Source organism: Gambusia affinis, linkage group LG05 (assembly GCF_019740435.1).
Source record: "Gambusia affinis linkage group LG05, SWU_Gaff_1.0, whole genome shotgun sequence".
NCBI classification, from domain to species: Eukaryota; Metazoa; Chordata; class Actinopteri; order Cyprinodontiformes; family Poeciliidae; genus Gambusia; species Gambusia affinis.
This window is the reverse complement of record NC_057872.1, coordinates 29,805,203-29,827,916: the sequence shown is the minus strand read 5'-3', so window position 1 is coordinate 29,827,916 and position 22,714 is coordinate 29,805,203. Positions and strand designations below refer to the sequence as shown.

At 39.4% G+C, this 22,714-nt stretch overlaps 1 protein-coding gene across 2 annotated transcripts in view; it reads right to left on the bottom strand.

The window, feature by feature from the left end:
- Nucleotides 1–1,950: 1,950 nt before the first annotated feature.
- Nucleotides 1,951–22,714, bottom strand: part of nr2f5 (nuclear receptor subfamily 2, group F, member 5) — a 29,926-nt gene continuing 9,162 nt past the window's right edge. The window contains exons 2-4 of one of the 2 annotated variants that reach the window (XM_044117305.1): nucleotides 14,186–14,466; nucleotides 12,070–12,316; nucleotides 1,951–5,642 (exon numbers count right to left, since the gene is read on the bottom strand). In XM_044117305.1, the coding sequence (XP_043973240.1) occupies nucleotides 5,323–5,642; nucleotides 12,070–12,316; nucleotides 14,186–14,466 (848 nt within the window). In that variant the 3' untranslated portion in view covers nucleotides 1,951–5,322. The remainder of the gene's footprint in view (nucleotides 5,643–12,069; nucleotides 12,317–14,185; nucleotides 14,467–22,714) is intronic. The other variant, XM_044117306.1, reaches the window with a different exon arrangement.

The following is a 22,714-nucleotide window of genomic DNA, read 5'->3' as shown; positions in this document are numbered from 1 at the left end:
CGGGACGGCCGTGGGTGGCTGGGACAGATTGGGGGTGGGGGGCTGAATTTAAAGGGCGCGAGGTTACCAGCAGGGGGAAAGTGGCTTTTGTTTGTTCTTGTGTGCAACATGAAACTTGATCAAACTTCAGAAATAAATTAAATGAAATTTATTCAAACATGATACAAATATAAAAATAAAATAGTGCACAGTAACAAGAAGTGCATAAGAAAGATTAAGAAATAAATCAGCTTCATAATCTATCAAAAGTCAGTCAGAGGAATTGTTTCTTTATCTGTCCGTTAAACACCAATCACCGATTTATCCAGGAATCAGCAGAGCTCTGAGTATTTATTAGTAGAGGTGGGTGATATGGGCTCAGCATTTTATCACCACATTCTGTTCTACTGCTGTGATAAAGATAAAAATGATCATTTAAAACTACATATTTCTACTTTTTTGGATAAATGCAGGACAGCATTCATTCATATTTGATATAAGGTTCACACATATTTAAAGAAATGTGATTTATGTCACAAAACTGCAGAGACTTTCAATCACATTTTCAAATTTAATATTAACGGGAGAAAAAAGAAACAATGAAATTTTGGTCAGTGTTTTTAACATTAACTGCAATTTTAATTTTTAGTCAAACTAGCTCATATGTCTCAACATGGCCAGAGGTCAAAGATCATGTGTGTTGTTTCTCCGTTAAAACAACAACTAGTTCCTGGGTTTTCACTTTCTGAAACAGATGAAGGGACGTTTAGGTTCCCTCCCAACCTCTTTTACTGGCTGCTTCTCTTGCAGAACATCTTTCAGAATAAATCATCTCCTGGCACCTTAGAGATTGAAAAACTCTTGAATCAAACAGAGGAAGAGAAATAATCAATACCACAGATCAATGAGGATTATTAAATAAAAAAGGGTTTTCCCTCGCTCTGGTTAGCAGTTAATAAACATGATTACATTTTTGACTTTAGTTGTTTTACAGAATACAACCACTGATACACCTTGCAAAAAACAGAAGCAGAGACACTTTTGGCTTTTTCTACTTTTTTTTACACAGATTTTTATGTCAATACAGCAGAATCTAATAAATGAGTTTGTTTGTTTTTGATTAGCTGTAGTAGCACAGCTGATAATCCTTTATGTAACATTGAAATGAAAACACAGGAGCATGCATCCACTGCATAATGTCTGCAGAAGGAGGAAAGGTCATAAATTAAAACTAGACATCTTGTTCTTTGGTTTAGTTCATATTCCCTCATTAATCACTGAGTAAATGCCATTAGCTCTCAGCTTCCTGCACATCTGTCACTAATTCAAACCCCCATTACTTTTACATAAAAGACATTGATCATTTATAGTAAAGGATGCATCTGCAGCTAAAACGTACTTCTAACAACATGTGAAAAGTTCAGTCCTTTCTGATTGACTCGGCATCAATTCAGTGTGGGGCTGATTTGGTGATTAATTGTTGGATTAACCAATTAATATCTGGATACTAAAAGTGCCAAATATAATTTGCAGAACTTGAAGCAGGTGAAGCTGAAACCACCACCTGGATTCTGGGTTGAACTTGTTTACAGACAAAGAAGGTTTTTCCTCTTAAATGTAAAGTGTAGATATTTTTGTACAGTTTCAGTCTAATTACTGCTCTGACTGATGTTCTTTCAGCAAATGGCTTTTTTAGTCTGTGATTAATCGATTATTAAATTAATTGATAATTATTTCGACATAAGATTCATCACGTTTAGTTGTTTCATCCGTTTTGTGCTGCTGCAACAATAACATTTGTTCTTGACAGGTCAGACTGCTGATGATCAGTTAGTCTTCAACGTTGCGTTTTTAGTTTTTTAATTTAGCATTCAGGTGAAGATCAGTTCATGTTAGTACGACCTGACAGATAAAACCCAAACTGTTTTCTTTCCAGGCCTGGAAAGTGACTGAAAAGAGAGTACAGAACAGTTAGTGTGAACAAAACTTTATTTCAATTATTGGATAATCAATATTTCCAAACAAAAGCAAAAGGGATAAAAACAAACTCTTAGAAACTTTCTGTGGATTTATTTACCAACACAACTTTCTCAGGTCCCTGATGGCTTTTCCAATACTGATGCTCGACGTCGATACTACGGTGTGGCGTTGGAAATGTGACATAAACAAAATTTTTCCAACAAAAGGACAAAGGAAAAATAATAAAAACTTAAAGTATTCCTACATTAACACAGTCCTAAGTCCCACAGGGATAGTGTTGCAACACAGACTGAGGTTTTCAGAGGTTAGTGATACATTACTCCACATGATAAGCTCAAATGACATGAGTTTAGGGGCTTTTCCCTACACAACAATATCACCCGGAAGTGGAAAAATAACTTGCATGATGTCTAAAAACTAAAAGTGCTGTTGATGTCGAAGCAAAAAAAAATTCTATCGTGAGTAGTTCTTTTTTTAATGTCTAATTATTGCATAAAGATAATCCACATATACATGTCTTTTTTGAAAATGCACGTTCCATTTCTGCATCATGTGAGCTTCTTTCCACTCCTGACAGAACATAATACCTGTTATAACAGGTAACGAGAGATTATGGCACAGTCATAAGATAAATGCTCAGTGACAAATCTTTGTTCTAAGGCAAGTACAGCTAATTCTGTACATTGCCCCCCCCCCAGACACTCACTTCCTGCCTAAAGTCTAAAAGGTCCAATACTGACAATCATTACAAAAAAGAAACACACACATCTATGATGATCAGTGGCGTGGCTGCCTCCAGTGGCAGCATCAATGAGGGAGTTCTAGTGAATCTTTTAAAAAAGTAAATATGTACTTTCATCAAATGGGTACAGGGCAGAAATATTCCACCAGTGCTGAGATTTAACAAGTGTGAATAAGTATCCAGTCTGACAAGATCTCAATGCAAGTGCCAAAGCTTTAATGTATGATGTTGTTTTTTATTTTTTTTTTTTTATTTTATAAAATGATCCGCTTAACCTGAGGATCCAAACAATTGTAGTCAAATTAAAGACCAACCAAAAAGTTACATTTGCTTTTTTAACTGACATAAATCTATTCCAAACTAAATGTATGTCTGCTTTGGCACAGGTTGCTCCTAAGTGTAGAATTTGTTGGGTTTGTTTTTGTTCTTGCGCTAACGCTGAGGGCTCTGGCTGTTCTGCTGACTCCCTGATGCCAACCCTCTCCTAGGTTTTCCCTATTCATCCATGCCTACTTCCACTTATCACTCGTTCAGTTACTTTTGCATATTTTTACTGTTCCTTGTGGGAGCTCAGTTTGTAAAAAAAATGCTTACATAAATATAGATTTGTTGTAGGTTTTGGTGCGGACTTTTGTGTAGAAATCACAGCGTTCTGTGCATTTTTCCATATTTGAGGATAAAATGTGGACACGTTTATGAGTGGGCCAAAGATTTAACAGCTGAATTAATCAAAAAAATTGGTCAGGTTGCAGTCAGTTGGAGCCACTCCAAGTGTTCACCAGGCCAGGTGAGAGAAACATCAATGTTGACAGAAAATCTGCAAAGTTTAAAGTGAGATTAAAGTTTCCAAATGGATGCTTAAATTTAGTAAAAGTAGCACATCTATGCTGTATTTGTGACTATCTTAGAAATGGTGCTCCATTTTGTTGTCATGTCCAAAAATACCTGGCAATCTGGTTATCAAACTGAATCAGATGCATCAAAGGATGATGATAAAATATTAGTTTTTCTTACCAAGGCAAGAATCAAAATGTGGGTAAATAACACTGTAAATGACCAAACACTGAGGTAATACTCTGTATTTAGATTACAGGAACATTCTGAGATGAGATTTTACCAACATTTATGAGAAAACTGGGTTAAAACAACTTCTCTATGTAAAGTTTTCATGCAGGAACCAATTGAAGGTGGTCATGATGAAGAATAGTAGTTAAAAATACAGTGAAAGTTTTGAGAACGACAAATGGATTTTAAAGTAATTCAGTGCCTGTGTTTAAAGAGGATTATCCAGGTTGTAAGAATTTCAGATTTTTAGCTAAAGTCGGTCGAATTAAATGTATATCACTTCTAAATAGTGACCTGTAAGCTGCAAATTGCAATCCAATGTCACCAATAGTTTCTCAGTACTTCATCGAGGAACCTGTGGATCAAGCTTGTTTCTTCTGTCTCCATTTACAATATTTCAAACAAATCAATATTTCCAAAACAAGTCAGTATGCGTGGCAGCAGGAATGTCACCATGCATATCTTTTCAAATAAACCCCTCCTGACTGCAACCTGACAGGATCTCAAATATAAAAAAATGATCAATATTACGAGAAATATTGGGACATGATATCATAATATCCCTGAATTTAATAAAGACATTTTCATTTTCTGAAATTTTCAGAATTGGTTCTGAAAACATTTGAAAGAATATGTCATCTAACCAAACCAAATAAACTATCTGCAACCTCTTAATGGAAATTATTCATTGGAGTCACATAACTCCAATATACAGTAGATTACTTTAAATATATGACGGTCAAAGTGTGCACCAAAAGACCTAAACACAAACAAGAAGAGGCCTGTGGAAGATAACTTCCTTCCTTCTCCATGAAAATCTGGGTACGATGTGATCAAAACTGGAAATGGTCGAAGTGACAACGGAGCAGAACAACCAGAACCCAATACTGACATGTCTGCTAGTCTGAACCCCCACACACCCCTAGAAACCTGAGCTTTTTAATTCAGTGAACCCAAAGACGCCTTAGATGCCAATGAATCAATGATATACTATACATATGGACACAATCATGAGTTATCTCTCCATACAAACAGTGCTAAAACAACACACAATATAACGTCATCTGCAAAAGTTCAAGACATTTTGGCATTTGTCTTCTTTTAATGGCTTCTGGTTTACTTTTCAAAATTTAGTAAATACACACTCAGACCTCGCGTTCTTGGCTGCAGAGTTCGAATGTCATAGTCCCTGCTCAGGTTCAGACATGCTCTGTAAATGCAGGCATAGCACCAAGAATTAGGCAAATGTTTGCACAGTTTTATAACTGACATCTGAAGTGAGTCCATCAGACCTGCTGGTGAACTGTGCAGCAACTTGTCCAGCTCATGCCAAAAGAGAGACTGCACTCTATCAGCTCAGGGACTTTGAGAGGCCATTGAGTCTCTGTATCGGCATTGACGAACGATTGGCTGGCTTGTGTAACCGGGATGGTAACGTTGCAAGAGTCTCAAGGGTGGAATGGTGAGGAAGATGCTTCCTCGGGGAAAGCTGAAAAGTGGACTGCGGGCAAGGAAGGGAAGGAAAGAAGGATGAGCTTCTCCTCTGTTGCTCAGCCTCAGGGTCCGTTCTCATTGTAGTGGAGGGAGAGCGGCCGCTCGCGCTGCACTGTGGGCATGTAGGGCCAGTTGTAGCTGGAGCCAGAGAGCAGCATATCTCGAAGCAATGTCTCAATGGGCGTCTTGCCCACCAGTCGCACAAAAAACAGCTGCTCGATGACCGGCGAGGAGACGATACGCAGGGAGGGCAGGCGGAGGAGCAGGCGTCCGAATCGGTTCGGCTGGCTGGGATACTGGTTCCTCACATACTCCTCCAGAGCACACTGGGACTTCTCCTGGATGCTCTCCACATGGGCGACATCAGACAACCCCATGGCATCTGGAGGAAGGAAGGAAGGAAGGAAGGAACATTTATAAGAGTTTGATTAAAGAGAGAACCAAACTCCTCATGACAGTAAGAAGCCACTCTGGATTAACTGGTTTGACCAAAGAGCAGCATACAAAACAGAAATGATTCAAAGCTTCCAAATGGGATTTGATTGGGCGTGAGGGTTCAGAGGTCAGAAAAAGAGCTGAAGAAAGAACAAAATCATTCATGTTAATGACAAACACTGAGTATGGCAGTGTTTGTTATATCTGGAACAAACTTCCAGAAAACTGTAAAACAGCTGAAACACTGACTTCCTTTAAATCTCAACTAAAAACCCACTTGTTTAGAGTTGGATTTGAAACGTAATCAATTGCAAATTATTGACGGAATCTGACTATGTTGTGTTTTTATTGTTGATTCTATGTTGCATTGTATTTTTGTGTTTGATTTGATGTAAAGCACTTTGAAATGCCTTGCTGCTGAAATGTGCTATACAAATAAAATTTGATTGATTGATTGATATACATCTAAAAGAACGAATGCAACTTTTAGGCGCATTCGTTCTCCAACATCATCCACAATCTGCAAGCTCTGCAAAAGCCTAGTAATGAGATATTCATCTGATTCAGGTGTGTTATCAAAGGATGCATCTGAAAATTGCAGGTAAGTAGCTCTAGAGGCTACTGGGCTTGGGCACCAATTTGTGGGTCAGTTTACCCACAAATTCAAAAAGCACCACTTGCAAGCGCTAGGCAACCAGACAAAGCCAGTGCAAGTTGTTGAAAAGAAAACCAGGATTTCATTTTCGTATTTATTGTTTCAATGCTGATATTGTTAATTCCCTAAAGGTTTTAGTCCTAATCAGGACACAGTTTATCCCTTCTAATAACTATTTGTATCTGCAGTGCAAGATAACCAAGAGGAACCTCAAAGCTCTGTTTTTGGATGACATGATTTTTACATATATGTAGCAATTTTACTAATTTGTCAACTCAGGCATCTCGAAAGAAAAGAATGACAGTAAGTGGTAAGTTTTTTTTAGGTTATTTCATCTTTTCCATCAACTGTGATGAAAATGGCTTCACTACAGTGTTCTGGCCTTTCTTGTTGAAACGTGATGATTCCTTTTTGTTCCCGTAAAAACGTAAATATCTTGCTTGCTTTCCTTTGGTTTTCATTGATACTGTATGTGACTGTGAGACTTTTGTTCACATTATTGGTCTGTTTGGATGTGAAGCTGTGAAAGAAATGCATCACCATCAGCATTTGAGATATTAGAAGACACACCATTCAAAACTAACCAAATGGACATAAGAGTTAGTATCAAAGGCATCCTCAACCGAGAGGCCCAAACCTTACGATAAACATCCAGTCCTTACTTCACAGATACTCATCTACCTCAACCCTGCAGTCTGAAATCACTTCCTTCCCAGCCTGGGCTCCTGTTTTGCTTCCAAGCCCATCATACCTTCCCTCTAATTCAGCCCCGCCTCCAGCGGGTGCGTAACACCGTGAGATATTTTTTGCACCCTCAGCACGGAGAGGAGAGCAAAGGGATTAAAGCAAAGGAGGTCAGAAAAGTGTGAAGTCTAAACAAAGACGCATTTTACTGTACTGTGCCGCATACTGTACATTTTGTACACTCTGGCCCCTGAGTGAACCCACATTCGGCAGACAGGTTCTCGATGAGGGCAATTTATTCTCAAGCTTTTTACGTGAAAGCACTGGCCTGTAAGCTTTAACCCGTCGCCTTGCATCACAGGTCCGCTTCGTCATCGCAGGCTTTGATCTGTCCCCCGTGTAAACCCTGTCCTGCTGCGCCTCGGTTCCACTCTGGAAAGTATTTAATTTACTCCACATTTTAATCAAGCGTGTCAATGCCTCCCCACCCCCAGCGGACTCTATTCTTATCATTCTCTGAGAATAATTGCCCCCTCTTTGGCTATATTTCCCTCCACACGGGAGGCTGCTGGACGGCGTTGTAGTCAGGATTTTTATTTGGGGTCCTGCGTGACAAAACGGCCAGCGCCTGGTCAGGATTAGCGGAGCTGTCTGCGCGACTGAGACCACTTCGCGTGCCAAAGCGACAGCTCTGTGGGTGCCCTTCCACGCCAAGCACCAACGTGTTCTTTTGTCTCATCCTTGGGCACGCAGCGGATGGGAGGGGGCCAAGGATCAGGGTGGCAGGAATAAAATATCCCCTCCCTGATGTGGCTTGATGGGTCGGGACTCCACAGGGGAGCGGAGGGAGTTGCCTCAATGGAAACAAACAGACAATTGGTGATTGTCTGAGTTTGTTAAGATATCCTACGAGTCAGGTTTATTACCATTTTGCAATTTTTGATGTCTTTTGACAGCTTTTTTAAATCAAAACGTGTGTGCACTTGCATCTGCCAACAGAGGAAAGTCACACAAGATGCTCAAGGCTATTGGGGTTATGTAGGTCACGGCGAATCCTGCGTCTAACTGAAACACGGCATGCATAATTCAAGTCCTGCGGTGGGGGCAGGGGTCTTGGGGCTTGGACTCAGCTTGGAGTTTGGGGAGCATGGGAGGTTTGGGGGGTGGGTTTGTGGACGGCTGTTTTCAATAATAGATGGGATCATAAAGGAGAAAGAACTGATGAAAGCAGGGAAGATAGCGGAGAGATGGATCTGTAGCCACCCACGTACACAAACAGGTTCCAAGGTTTGGAGGAGACGCAGCACGCATCAGGAATGGATCTGACAAGTCGTGCAAGACGCAACAAAAAAAAAAAAACAAAACAGGGAAAATGCAATTAAAATCAGAAACATCTCAGTGTTGGCTCGTTCACCACCCGTTTCCTCCAGGGTCACAAAGCATGATCCTGCAGTGAGGAATCCCAGATGTGACAGGATTCTGGCTTGTCCTGGATCCCTGTGACTGGAGGGATAAACCACAACAGGCTTTGTATGAAAGCGCCATCAAAACAACGAACATCTCAGGGGCTTTGTCGAGACGTAAGGCTGTTGTCCCCCTCAGTAGCTCAGTGGTGTGAGTCAGCAAAGAAAGTGATGCAGCCTGAGAAATAAATGATGTTGGATGTTTGCAGTTTTACAGTGGAAAATGTGGGAAGTCACAACCTCCTAATGCAATTTGAATTCAAAGCTTACTTTGCTTTCTAACTGGATCATGTTTGGGACATAAAGTAAAACACTGGGGGTTTGAAAATACTGCATAGATGAAGCTTTACTGTGATCAAATTACAACCAAATCCAACGAGGGCAGAGACCAACACTGTACCAGCTGCATTTACATATGGAGCCAATAAGATGGTGTGTGCTGCAGCGCTGCAGGTCAGCTCCCGGTCAGCCTCCGTGGAGGTGAAGAGGTTGTGGATTAAGTGCAGCTTTTTTCCACAGTTTAAGCACTGCTGTCTGCTTTGGAAGCTTTTTTTTCTCACCGCGTTTCCCGTCCTCTGCTACAACCGTTTCCACTGTAGCTCAAAACAAATATTTGATGGTTTGCATATTTTAGTATTACATAATAAAGGACTTTTAGGGATAGAGAAAAACAGATCGACACTTTTTTACCATGCATATTTTTTGAAATATGTCAATAATGTTGAGGTAATGCACACACATAGAACGTTCTGTGATTATGTTTTATAAATATGTCTCAGTTCGGACATGATTACAGGATTTCCAACTTTAACCTGGAACATAGAAAAGTTGGATTGGATGCAAGTTTCAGTTCAATTAATTTTATTTACTAAATCCAAATTAGTTCTGAGAGCCACTGGAATCTCCCTAATTAATTACCATGTAATTAATCTTTACTAGTTTGTTGACAATGTGCTGCATATCTAAAACATTGTGGTGTATTTATTGTTCTTTTACAAGACATTACAAAATAACCTGTTCCACTTCTGCACATTTTCACACATTGAAAGCAGAAAGTTTCATCCATTAAAATGGGATTTTGTACAATGCAGCTGCAAGTCGTTTGGGTTAGCTCAGTTTTGCATAACTTTAAGTGTGATTTGGAGTTGCCATGGCTGCTCCTCTGATTGATGCTGTTCTTGTCGGTGCAGGTGGACGTCCAGGTCTTGGTCGGTCTGCAGGTGGTCCATCCTCTCTCCGTGTTCACATGATGGATTAAACTGAGCTCTGGGACACGTTCACATCTTGGGATGTTGTTTCAGAGCCAAACCCAGTTTTAAATGGAACCAGAACTCTGGACTGTTTGCTTGATCTTCATGATGTTGGTTGTTCTGTGATGTTCTTTAATCAAAGACAGCCCTCTGATTAAAGAAGGGTTGATGACTTAATGCAGTTAAAACGATGGATTAGGGCCAAAATAGATAGAAAAAAATGAGTACAAGAACATTTCTGAGTTTAAAAAGTCAAAAAATTGGTTGAAAAAACTTTCAGACTAATTTTAGAAATGTTCTAGAAAGAATGTAGAAATTATGGAGTTTCAAAAGTGAAAACTTTTGAAACTCCAAAATTTCCATGATTTTTCTAGAAAATTTCTGATTTAAATTTAAGGTTTTTGTTGGAAATGCATTCCTTTCTTTTTCTATTCATAATGGCCCAAATTCACCATCGTCAAGAACAGAACTATATTTAATGATCCATGATGAATTGCTATTAAATGTCACATTTAGTTTTTTATAAAAACCTTTGGGGCGATAAGTTCTTGTCCCTAAACTGCATCGTTAAACTGCCTTTCACAAAGAGTTTCCTTCTTGCTAAGTTTAACCTGCAGAAACGCTCCAGACTGGCCGGTTCTCAAACTCACGTTAAGTCGTTCTTATTAAGACACGAATAAACCGATCAGCAGGACCTGCTCCAAAGCATTCCCATTAGCCAGCCGCTAATTCCCTCTAAACTTACTTACACTAGAAAGGTTGTGTTTTTGTTGACATCGGAATCGACCTTTAACCCTCCGTGAGCCTGTGAACCACAAACAAATCCGAGCCATATGGTGACAGCCGTGAAAGATGGCACGAAACACGGCGTGAGTTCAGCCATCTGGCTGGCAATGTGGCATTAAAACCAGGCGTTGCATCACTGTAAAACAAGAATGTTATGAACTCGCAGCGACGACACGCAGCCTTTTTATTTAAACGATGGGGTGGTGGAATATGGTAATCTTTGCATTTCCAGCCGACACCATCTGGATGTTTAATCTCCTCCAAATGTCCTGGATGTGAAGCTTTCATTCATTGCACAACATTCAGATATTTACAGTGTGTTTCTGGGTTTCCAGTCATGTTCTTAAAACAAGATCAAACTTTATCTGCAGAGACGAAACAGATTTATTATATCTGACATGCAGCTACAATTTTATAAATGAAATGGTGTTTTAATGGTGCAAAACTATTATTTATAGTTAGAGATATTTTAAAATTTATACTTTAATGGATCAATCATAACTATGATTAGTTTCAATAAACTGGGATGAGCTGTGTTGAATTGGAGACTGATTTGCATAAATTGAGTGAAATTTTAATCTACATGTCAACAGGACTGGATTCATCAGGAACTGATGCCCGTTCTGTTTCTGTTTTTTATCTTATTAAACAAATTGCTTTTGCACTTTTTAAAATGAGAGTGTGAAGAACTTCACCAGGGTACTGATGAGGCCCTGGTGAAGTTCACCATAACAAATCCTGCTGGACGATAAATTGTCCCAGAGGTTTTTTGCGATGAACGATAATATTTTTGTTTTGAGACCATTTTGAAGTAACATAACGGTAGTTACATAATAATGCAAGAAAATATTCTCAAATATCAATAACTTTAAATTCATTTAACTCTGGATTCTGGAAAACATTCAAAATATCCAATCTAGAAAAATAAAACAACAGAAACAACAAATAAAATAAATTAAAAAACTTCTGTAAATAAAACTGTCCTTGAAAAAAGGAACCAGTTGAGACCAATAATCCAGAGTCTGGACTTTTGTCCAGTTTTTGGTAGAAAGAGAGAAAAGAGAAAAATAATAAATCATGTTGATGAAAATGATTGAGTTCATTTTAATTAATCATGCAATTAATTGGTTTATTTCTTAGTGCGGCAGGTCAAGTAATGACTGCAAATCATTAAATGACAACTTTTTTGCATTTCACATTAAATCATGTAAATGTGAATCATCGTCTTCATATCTGGGACATGGGAGCTAAAATCTTGATTAGAAAGTAACTCTACCTTCATCTAAATCTAATCTGTCCAGTAAAATGTCAGGAAATCAGTGATGAAGATCCTAATGGACGACTTCAACCTTTTAAAGTGAAGCAACTCAAGGATGTTGGAGTAAAACAATCTTACATGATTTCAGTATTTCGGTATTCCACCAAAGTGGAAGACATTTAGTTTCTTTCCCCTCCAATTAAGAAGTTTTCTGATGTTTTCAAACCTACTGACCTAAAATCTTGCCACTAAAATCTGGGCATCCAATCCGAACTCACCTGACGTGAAGAGCACGATGGACTTGAGGCAGGAGTATTCGGCCGTGTCGACCTGCAGGGCCTTCAGCTTCTCCACCTGCTCCTGGAAGACCCGGATGTGGTCCATGAAGGCCACGACGCGCTCGGCCGACATGGGCGAGGCGTGGAGGCCGGCGGCCGCCAGCAGGGGCGCCACATGGAGCGGCATGGAGCACTGGGCGGCGTTCAGGACGAAGAGCTCGCTCCACGACATGCGCAGCAGCGCCACCTAGTACAGGAACACAGAATGGATGGGAAGGTTCTGAAAATTCAGACCAGATTTAGTCTAACCCTGTGAGCTTTATTCTTTTATTCATAAACTATGAGCATAACTTCAATGCTGATTATAAAAGCATCAATTAGCCAAAACGTTGCTCACCTTCACGTTGAAGGTAAACAGCAAAGAAGAACTCAGATAGAAAAACTGCAACTTGATCCATTTAAACTCTGAACTGAAGCAGCTGCTGTCACGTCCTCAGTCGAATTTAAATTTGTTAAAAATGGGAATTGATGACTGCGATCTGACCCGTGACTGTGGTGCTGATTTCTGCAGTGCAGATAACATCAGCAGCATGTGGAAGAGCCTCGACACGCAAAGGTCTTAAACTAACCAACTGAGAAAGCTGATATTCATTTCTTCTTTTCATGAGCGATGATCCGGTACAATAAAAGACAAGCTGAGGTTCATTCATCCAGCTTTAATCAGGGCTGAGACTGAGATACTTTCAGACAGCCCTGGTACTTAAACCCACCATAAACTAAGATAATATCTGAATCCCGTTTTCTCAGGATTCTCCGGTTTGAATGTACACTGCAGTCCAAACAGCGCTAGAGGAGAACAGACTCATCCCTTCCCACCTGCTGAACCCCAAATAGTTTGAGGTTTTATTTCCCTGCAGTCACTTCTGTCTGCTATAGATCTCATCTTAAATGTTGTTGTTGGTTTTTATCAGCCGGATTCACAGACAGATCTTTCAATCAGCTCGTAAACAAAACGTTTGCAAAATAGGAATAGGAGATTAGCATTTTATCTGGATTCCCAGATTTATTGGGAAAAATTACTTTTGGGGAAGCTAAGTGCACTAAGTGTTTTCAAAGTCAGCAAAAGTGCTAAAAGAAGAACTAGCGCTGCTATTAGCGGTCTTTCAGTTTACCAGAAGTTTGTCCACCACTGAGTGGATTTATTCAAAGGAAATAAATAAATATGAATAAATTAAAAGATTTCATGGTGGTTATATGTGTGTCTGTGTGTTGTAAACATCATCATATTTATATTTTTATTGTATTTATATTGTATTAATTAGATTACACTGTAATTGGCTCTTTTTGACTATAATCTCACTCTACATGAATATAGTGACAATAAATTCATTAATTCATTCATAAAACCTAAAATGTTAACTCTTTTCTGCAGTGTAGCTTTATTAAAACTGACCTCTAAGAGTTGCCAAAGTTCCTGACAACAGTTTTTGGAACACATTGATGTTCACAAAAGACAAAATATGAACTGAAAATTGAATCCAAACAGACAGTCTAAGACGTTCCAGGTTGTAAACTGGTCTAAATGAAACTGTTATCAGCTTCTTGAAAGAGGAAGAGAACAGAAACATTCACCCTGAGCGAAGGCAAACGTTGTTACTGTCGTAATGTTAAATGGTTTCATTAAGGTTCTGCTGCAGCAGCAGGATGAATTCATCATAACATGACTTCCAAATGTCCAAGTGAATATTTATAGGTACAACAGTTACTCTGAGCCAGCAGCATAAATCTGCATGAGGAGGATCAATTTCAGGTCGGTCCACGCTCAGCGCCGCGAGGTTCTGCCAAACAGAATCCTTTTTACACGCTGCTAAGTGACACTCAACGCAGATGTAGAGGAAAATATTATCTTTTCATTTATTTATCGGCTCATTTCTTTTTCAAAGTGGCGGGAGAGAAATGAGTTGTCAGATTTCTTCTTGAGAAGGTGAGATCTAATGATTTCTTCCTGGAATCTCCGAGGCATTTTCCGTCTGAATGACGAGAATAAAAGCTGGAAGCGGCTCAGCAATGAGAACAGGCTGTGTCCGATCGTTTTTCTTTCCCTCATCAGGCTCACCTGATCCATGAGCTGCAGGTCGGGGAAGAAGGGGATGTTCTTGGCCCACTCCACGGCGCTGAATAGCAGCCGAGCCGCCAGCTCACAGATGTTCTCGATGCCCATCAGGTTGTTTCCCTGCATGCACTGGGCCCCGTAGCGGGACGTGGGGTAGGGCTCGGCGCGCAGCAGCAGGGAGATGAAGCCCGACAGGTAAGGCTGGCTGTTGTACGGGTCGGAACCGTTGGTCAGGTACTGACCCGGGCTGCTCTGGGAGTTCGACGTGCGTCCTCTCTGTACAGCTGTCCAAAAACACACAAAGACAGGAGGCTGCATGAGTTTTACAAACGTTTCCCAGATTACAAAACTAACTTCCAACTAACTCTTCAGCAGCATATTGGAGTTTGTTTCCTTCATATTGAGGAAAATGTTCCAGTTCTATCAGTAGATTACACTGAAAAAACGATTATTCTGATTTCTGAATTTTTTAAATCACAGTTATAGATTGAGAAACTCATGAAATTAGTTGTAACAAATTGGAGTCAATTTTTAAAGTTGGTTCAAGAGAGCATTTTTTCAGTGTACTTGACTTATAACAGAAAAATTGTCTTTTTAGTGCAATAATGTGCCAGTGGAACTGCTACTGCTCCATCAAAATTAAGGAATTATTGAGCTAAATCTAGACTTAGACTTAGACTTAGACTGACTTTATTGTATTTTGTATGCACAGGGGTGTATACAGAATGAAATTTTGTTGCATACGGCTCAGGACAATGTTTTGAGGTTAGGGTTAGGGTAGTTATTATAAATCTAACTTCTACACCTAGCTGAAAAGTTACTTGTAAGTTAGTTTAGTTTTTTATTTTGACTGTGCCAAGATATTTGTTCCAGAAACTAGATAAAAATACTCTGTCAGAGTATACTTTTTGCAGAGAACACGTGAAAGGGAGTATCTGCAAAACGAAGTGAGCCCTGAAAGCCTAAGCGAAGGTAGAAGCAGAGGAAAAAAGCAGCAAATTGGGCATGCAAAATGTGTCGGGCTGCAGAAGGAGGTCGAGGGGCGAAAAACATTTCTCCAAATCTTAAATGTGTCAGTGCTCGTCTCTTCAGCGGCCGAGCCAAGGCCATTCCCCACTGCTGTTGTGCATCAATGAGTAATGACGAGCAGCAGCTGTTAAAGATATAACACTTCTTCACACCTACATATGTTATGCACCCGCACATGAATACATGTAACACACACACAAACATGCACACGGTCCCCCTGTATTGGCAAATGGCTGAGCCTGAAGCGAACAGGGCACACAGAGGTCAAGCTCTCCAACAAACACACGTCCCAACCCCCCGCAGGCGAGGAGTGATGATGATGCGGTGAGCGCTCAAAGGCCCATTTGGAAAACACCTGTTCAGCCATCCCCACTGTCTGACTAATAACTCCATCTACTGTTACACAGAGCAAGTGTGAGAGGGGAGAAAGGCAATGAAAATGCAAAGAGGAGCCATGTGTGAGGAGAGTGAAAAATTAGGTAAAAGGCTGGAATAGTGAGATAAGGTAGAAAAAAAGGTGATAAGTCGAGAAACGAGAGATTGAGGGCGAAGAGAGAAAGGTGAAATATGGAGGGAGACAGGTGAAGGCTGGAGAGTGAGTGAGTGGATGGGGGTTTGGAAAATGCTTTTTAAATGTCACCTGCAGCCTCACCCACAGCTGCTGCAGCAATCGAATGCACCGTGACGCATCTGGAGGTCAACTCACTCCGGAGCTGAAAATGCCTTTAATTTGAGCCTGACGAGAAATACCTCTATGAACTGTTTAACCTGTGGTAATCAGGAGGAATGCACTCTCCTCCTGGGAGCTGAAGCTATGAGAAGATGCCGCTTGTCACACAAAAAGAACTATTTTCCACTTGATCTCACTCCAACAGCGATAGAAACAAAACTCTGAGCGAAATGGCTGCATTTAGTTTTACATCAGATGTTTTCAGTCACTTCAGAGGGACAGCTGCAGATTTTCATTGTGAATTGAACCTGCTTGTCTTGTAAAGTACTGGTATTTACAGAACTGATGGTGTCTGTGGAAGAGGTTGAATGCAAGAATACATTAAAGTACAAAGAAGTTGAAAAACCTGGATGAATTTCACATTTTTCCAAAACTTTGCAGTTTTATGGAAAAATGTCTTGCTCTGCTTTCTTCAGATGCAATATATCACCAGAAAAAGGAAACCACAACCTAAATACATCTAATTTCCTCCCTAAGAACAACAGTTTTTACCACCTGCATCCATCTGTAGAGATGAACAGAACCAGGAGGAAGGTTGGCTGGTCCACACCAGCAGGGGGCTCCCTGCAACTGCTGCAATGTCACGTTTTATAAAATAATACAGCATAGAAAGAAAAATCTGCATTTTTAATATTGGTAATACAACAGTAACACCTATAAAAATACTAAACTCAGTCAGTGTCAGACTGTAAGAACGGGAAGTTCAGGTATTTATCAAAAAGGTAAATTTTCTTATAAGTTGCATTAATATGTAAATCCCAATTCATGTTTATCTCTGAAGTCAGTTAGGTTCATATGTGCTAACTTTGTAATTACTTTCTGGTTGTTAGCCATGTTAACATTAAAGTTTCTGTTATAATGTGATGCTAGGAAAATAATATTTTTATGGAGCAAGTTCAAACAATAGATGGTCTCAGGTTTTACAAAATGCAACAGGATTGTTGTTTTTGTCTGCATGAGGAAGAGGCTGATGGTGTGTAACGGATTGGACCCGGTACGGTTCGGTCGGTGGTTTGTGTGCAGCAGCAGCCACCAAACAACAAGTTTTCATGGGTTCCCTTAAATGTATAATATCAGTAAAAGTGACTAGCTGTGATAAAATGTGTGTCTGAGAAAGTTTCTGTGTTGAAGTAAGGATTTAACTTTGTGTCCAGCTTGAGCTAGTTTAGCACCAGAGCTAACGCTAAGGTCAGAATTTAGCAAAAAAAGCTAACAATCTGAACTTCTTCACCTGGAGGCAAATGTTACCAATTTATCAACTTTGTCTTTATGTTTAACAATAATTCTCGCTCCTCTAGCATTGTTTTATTGCTAGTAAGCAGCTAGAAACAAATGTAGCATCTTTTTCTAGTGATCCTGAAGCCTTTTATGACATGAGAAACAGTCGCACAGCAAGATGGCCGCTTCCACCGGCACCAAAACAACGATGTCAGTGTCTAATGGGTTTGAAACTTTAAATGTTCTTTATCACAGATAAATATCTCCAGAAGATTACAAACCAAACCACACTTTAAAAAATTTAACTAAAAACTGAAGGAGTGAAATTATGCAGATTATTAAAGAAATGAAAATATATTTATTTATATATCTCATTTTTAAAAATCTTGAGCAACTATGTTTAAGAGTGTCTTAATAGTTTCTTTTTCCAGTGTTAAAAACAGATAAAAAATAGAGGAAGCATCAGAAGAAGGTTTGCTTGTTGTTGCAACCCATTCAAGGTAATTTTACTCACTTTGTGTCTCTCTTTCCTCCTCCCTGCATTACAACACATGGCCAGTTGTGCAAATTGGGTGATGATGCAACGTTTAGGACAGCCAATAGCGGCTTTCCTTCTTTGGCATTGGAAACACTGACCCAAAAACATCTTATGCCTTTTTTTAAAAAATCAATAAAATCTTCCTTTTTGTTCCTTGTTAACAAACCGGACGTCTGCATGAAACAAGCTGTTCGTCATGAGCCCAGCAGAACTCTCTCGTCTGCATCCATAAAACATGTTTGTCTGGAAAGACTGCGGCTGGGAATCTGTCTCCTTAAATTATTCTGATTTATCTGAGCTCTCACGTCTGAAATCTATAATTAGGAAGAAATTGGACAAAGAAATATGAACTAAATGCCGTTATCCTGTTATTTATGAGCTGCTGATTGATTGTATTTCCATTCGATTTTGGAAATGTCAATTAACAAATATTGCCTTTTGTTGAGCATAGAGTCATAAAACAGAATATTATGAAAAGTAACTCATTGATTTGAGTGAATAAAATAACTAATTGATAAAACAAATGGATGTAAATAAATGTACTAAGTTAAAATAAGTATAAGTGTATTTATTATGACTTATTAAAATGTTGTTTGGCAGTTAAACCTGCATGATTTCCACATCTACAACAATAAAATGCACGTTTTGTGTGCGCTATTGTATTTTTGTTGCATAAAAACCACATCTGAATCTCATTGGATTCTCATGATGCAACATTTTAGTGTAATTTAAACAAAGCCCCCTCTGCTGTAGCCCAGTTAAGGACCAGTAACTCTTCAGGACACTTTGAATGTATTTCTTAGTGGACTTTGTCTCCTAATGTCCTCATGCCACTAGAGGGCGCTGTCAAACGGACGTAAACACATTCTGAAGGGACTGAGTCTCCTTCAGAGGAGAAGTCTTAGAGGACTCGCTCCTGATTCAAACATTCACAGATATTAATCTGCTCTGGTGTCAGGATGTTAATTCTGCGGTCGGCTGCGTTTCTGCTGGAGCCACTTGACTCTTCAAAAGCCTCATTGTGGGGGTCACTCTTGCCTGAGAGGCAGAGCGCTCGAGTACGTCTCACTGAAACACATCGCTCTCTGTTATTCCTCGCCTACAGAGATGGACCAAAACACAGGGAAAGAGGGAAAGGAAGCAGGAAAAACTGGGTGATGGAGAAAGAAGGGAGGGGACGATGACATGACAGAGGCAGAAAGAGACAGAAACGAGATTAGAAGCAGATGCCAGAGGAGAGGGAAACAGGGAAGCAGGGGGGATGGGACCATAATCTGTATGCTGCTTTGGAATAACTAAATTCTCTGCAATTAGACAAAAGTTACTGGGTTTGTGAAGTTGAAACAAGCAGTTTAATCCAGAAACATGTCCGGGATGCGGAATCAGGAGGGAAAGTGAACATGGAGACGCTTTGGGACGAACTGCAGCAACACAAAACCTGACAAAGTATTTTTCTTCTAGTTTCAGATATTTTAGCACATTTGACATAAGACAAACTGACTTTAAAGTAACTTTCCAGCAAGATATGGGCACTTGTTTTAAGTAAAGCATTCCTTAATAATAAAAAAGGTTTTTAACTTAAAACTTTGTAAAAATAATATCTTGTTATAAGTGAAATAATCCACCAATGGAACAAAAACTTCTTCATGAATATTAAGGAATTGTTTGCTTATATAAACCGCCTATATGTTACTAAAAAGTTACTTTTAGGTTAGTTTTGTCTTATTTAAAGTGTACTAAGATATTCAGACCAGAAACTAGACCATAAATACTTGGTAAGGCTTTTTGCAGTGCGTTTCAGCTGTGACTTTTAAAACGGCGCTTCAGCACATGGCAGCTGGCGCAGCGCTGCTGGGTTAGCCTCTGGGTCAGTCAGTCACCGGAATTACAGCAGCTAAATACAATTAAGGCCTATCAACATTTGGTCCGAAAGGTCAGCGCAGATGGAGGAAAACAGACGCATTATGGATTTGGATTATTCTCGGAGTCGGGTTTAATAAAGTGGCTTTTTTCAGCTCTAAAGCCTCGGCTTGTGAGCAAAGCTAAAGCTGAATGATAAGATACAGTGACTGCAGGATGCAAAGAGAAACAATGTGAGAAATCTTTAACATCCTGAGATAAAAGAATAAAAAATATTCTGCAGGAAAAAGACAGAAAAGTAACTCTATCTGCCTGCAGTGTGTGTGAATGCACATGTGTGATCCAGCTGAGAGGGCAGCCTGTGATGTGACACCGAGGTGATATCCCCACGGCTCTCATAGTTTTATTTTGGCCCTGAACTTTGACCTGCAGGTCAGTGCAGCGGGGCAACGAGAGGCAGAGCGCAGCAGAAAGGAGCCAGTGTGTCAAAGGAGCTGACACAGACACATCACATTAAAGCTTTGGTGCAAATAATCCCAGTTTTCTCTGTTTATGTCAGCTGCTTCTATTAAAGTCTGTCTTTTAGATTTATGCAAATTTTACTGAAAAATGAGCATCTTATCAGAACCACAGCAGGAAACTGGAAGCCAGAAACTAAATTTACTTCTGTTGAAACAAAATGTTTCAAACTGTGCAAGAACAGACTCCTACATGGTCACTGTTGATTTTATACAAACGTTTCTTTCCACCGATACGCTTAAAGACGTAACAGTTCTTTTTAAAATAAAATTCACTTCAGGACAGAGGTGTCCAGGATGCAGCCTGGGGGCCGTTTGTGGCCCCTGGTCTGTCTTTGTATGGCGCAGGCAGTTTATGCAGACGGAAACTTTTCATTTTTACTTTGAAAAGAAAAAGTGAATTCAGTGTGTTTCTTTCTACTGGAGAGAATCAACCAGGATATGCAAAATATGATTTTAATCAGATGTTTAAGCTACGCATGAAGGACTAACCAGGAAGTGGAAGCATTATTACAAATTAAAATCAACAATAGAAAATATTGGCTAAAGTATAAAGCATACAAAACCCAAAAGTTTTGCATCTTCTGGTGAGAAACACATCTATACAGATCTGCTCTTAATTAATTTATTCAACTTGGCTACATACGTTCAATACAATTAGCAGAAATCTTGTTTTAATTGCTCAGAATTAATACACAATGTTTTATTGTGTTCTTTAGAAATTCACAAAATGGACCAAAACCAGCAAAACACTTTTAAGGTTTTTTAATCTACAATAATTTACACAAACCTACCCGACAAAAAGACAATTTTACTCATTTAATTAAAGTAGCTCGAGCATCGTACAGTTTATTGTTGAGCAGGTGAAAGACGTCCGTATTTTGTTTCTTTTTAAAAAATTTTCAGGTCCCTTTTTTTCCCTTTTGTTGTTTTGATTTGACGATTTTGGCAAAAATGTTTGGACACCCCAGCTTTAGGAGCCGAGACTGGATATTTAAAAAGTTGTGGTTTTAAAGTAGTTTTCACAGTTTAAAATGTTTTTTATCAGATGCTTTAGAAATGCCAGTGAGTGAAGTTTTCTCAGTCACGCCGAGCCGAGCCGAGCCGAGCCGATCCGACATCCTGCTGCTCAGAAACACACTTCCTTTCCTTTTAATCGGGAACAGAATGAAAAATCACCATGATGAAACTTGTAGCTGCATCCACTGGTTTTAAACTACCACCGTAGATTAGGGCGATGGCACAGAGGTCTACCAAACTCAAAGACTTTGAGCTCTTTGTCAAAAAGAAATCCTCAAAATACCAGAGGAAGTATGCAAAACTTTGATTACTCTAATGCCAATAAGAGTTTCCCGGTATTGATTCAGAAAATCAGAATTTTTATAAAATGTAGATGAAAACAGGTAAATTATTTTCATTGCAACCTTTTGTCGTCTGTTGAGAAACGCCTGCATCAAGCTTCTTAAAGGAATGAGACCATTTTTAATCTAACTGACAGCAGCATGAATCATTTCAGATTTAGCAGCAGCATGTCTGATGAGCAGCTGCCCACGAATAAATAAAATCCACTACATCTCTTCTAACTGCCCGTTTTGTCAGTTCAAACACTAAATATATCTGAATATGCATTAAGACACACGGCGGACCCCATACTGTCACTACAGCAGCAGCTAACATCTACAGCCTCCTTATTTCTGCTTCCAGGACTCCAGCCAATCAGCACAGAGGAAAATCAACGGTGCTCTTGGATTGGCTGCATTGCAGAAAGAAGCCAATGGGATGTCAAGCAGCATTTCAGCTTCCTAAGATTCATTTTCTTTCAAATATTTTAAATATGCTCAGAGTTAAAATCCACAAATACTTAACTATGAAATATTGTACATAAAACCCACATTAAGACCACTGTATTTAGTAAGTATTTATTCTACATTGTTCACTTTATTATAACTGTAATAATTAATATACTGTAATATCTTACAGCTGCAGGAGTAATTGTTACTTTTTATGTCTTTTTATTCTTATTTTAAAGTTTTAATACTCCTTTTAATATCAATTTTATATTTTATTTTTTTCACACCATAAAAATTTCACAGTTTCCATCTCAGTTTCCAAAGTCTAAGCTGGTTTTATTCCTCACAGCTTCCCTCAAAAATCAAGAAGGACGTTTTGAGATTCTGTCAGCATCAAATTTATTACAGCAAATATGAAAATGTTGCTCGGTCCCAGCAAATATGAATGATGCAAATATGTAATAATTTACAGAGCTTCCAGACATTATATGGTCCAAATTAAACCAGCTGTGTTAAAGATGGTTAAATGTTTTGGTTACTTGTAGAGAATTCAGGGTTTGTGCAAACCAGCAGTCTTAAAATCTAACGAATATTTCAGAAAGAAAGTTTTCTGTACAATTTTACAACCAGCTTTCCTGTTGTTTGAAGACAAATCTTAAAAATGAAGCACCTGCTCAGTAAAAGTGGTCTGTCCTGAGTTATCTGTCAGACATGAAGGAGCAATGGCCGCCAGAGACGCGACAGAGCGTAAGTGGAGCCGTCCGGAGGCGCTGCTGGACGCAGTACGACAGAAACCGACGGCAGGACTTCACGTCTGGGAACTTCTGAACAACCTGCAAACAATCTCAC